Here is a 1,082-nt window from a genome sequence, read left to right as displayed (position 1 = left end):
CAGGGTTAGACAGCGAGATGTTGTACAGGACATCTGGCTCCGAACTGAGGCAAGCGCTGAGAACCGGTAAGAACCAGCTCCGCGCGGTGAGGAGGCGAATCGGCTCAGATGGAGGAGATTAGTGGATGTGACAGCGCCAGCAGTAATGCAATCCAGGCCAGGCTCGCCTGTCCCCGGCAGTTCCTGACTCCCGGCACGCTGCCTGTGGGGCTGGGCTGTCCCTGTCCCAACATGTCCCCTTCTCGTGCAGAAGGGACGGGAGAAGGGGGGGGATGCCTGCCACCCTCCATGGGCTGGAGCAAAGGGACGTGGCGCCGGCTCAGAGACTCGCAGGCCAACAAATCAACCCCAGCGCTTGTCTCCCGCTGTCTCTTCGGGGTGCCCCGCTCTTGGGGTGCTCTGCTGATGGGCTGGCGGAGGCTTTGCGGGCTCTGTCACGCCTCGAATAAGCAGGGGAGGATCTTTAGGCTCAGCTTGGTGGCTGGAGCCTTTGGTCCGCTGTGGGAGCCGCCGGGAACCAGCGGAGCTGTCTGCCTCTCGGCTGGGCTGGAGCCTCATCCAGCGCCGCGTTGGCTTGTCCTCTTCCAGAGATGTTCTTGCAAACCCCAGCGACGCGGTGCTGTCAGCTCTGGCCACGCTGGTTTTGGGACAGAGTTTATGTGCTGTCCCAGCAGCGTATGTGAGACAAAACAGTTCAAGGGGGGGCACATTTTCCCTGTTGGCTGGTCAGCTTGTTCCCTCTCTGTGCTCATCTCCACCAGCAGCAGGGAACAAAACTCTCACCCAAGTCATGCGTGCCCATGACAGGGCTCAGGGCAAAGGGTCTGGGGCACCCAAAATTACCTGTATCCCCTCCTGGGGGGGCTACCTGCCCGGCTTCCCAGAGCCAGCTGATTTCTGGGGTGCAGGGGGCACTTCCAGGCATCCTCTGTCACACGGGCTGCTCCGCTGCCAGAATTCCCGGCTGCCGCATCCCGTGATAGTTGCCCACGTGGTGTGCGATGGTCTCTGGGATGGGTGCTGGCAGCACTGGGGCTGTCAGCTGGGTGCCGGCTGGGATTTCCCACCCATGAGAAACCCCT

At 62.0% G+C, this 1,082-nt stretch overlaps 1 protein-coding gene across 1 annotated transcript in view; it reads left to right on the top strand.

Moving 5' to 3' along the window:
- LOC104470133 (phosphatidylinositol 3-kinase regulatory subunit beta-like) overlaps window positions 1-1,082 on the top strand; it is a gene marked incomplete at its 5' end in the record, with an annotated part of 5,956 nt that overhangs the window by 586 nt on the left and 4,288 nt on the right. Inside the window, one exon of the mRNA XM_010084949.1 lies at window positions 4-66. Within this exon, the coding sequence (XP_010083251.1) occupies window positions 4-66 (63 nt within the window). The remainder of the gene's footprint in view (window positions 1-3; window positions 67-1,082) is intronic.

The sequence above is a fragment of the Pterocles gutturalis genome, unplaced genomic scaffold, assembly GCF_000699245.1.
Source record: "Pterocles gutturalis isolate BGI_N339 unplaced genomic scaffold, ASM69924v1 scaffold22250, whole genome shotgun sequence".
Classification (NCBI taxonomy): Eukaryota; Metazoa; Chordata; class Aves; order Pterocliformes; family Pteroclidae; genus Pterocles; species Pterocles gutturalis.
The sequence above is the reverse complement of the archived record's forward strand: the minus strand, read 5'-3'. Positions and strand labels throughout refer to the sequence as shown.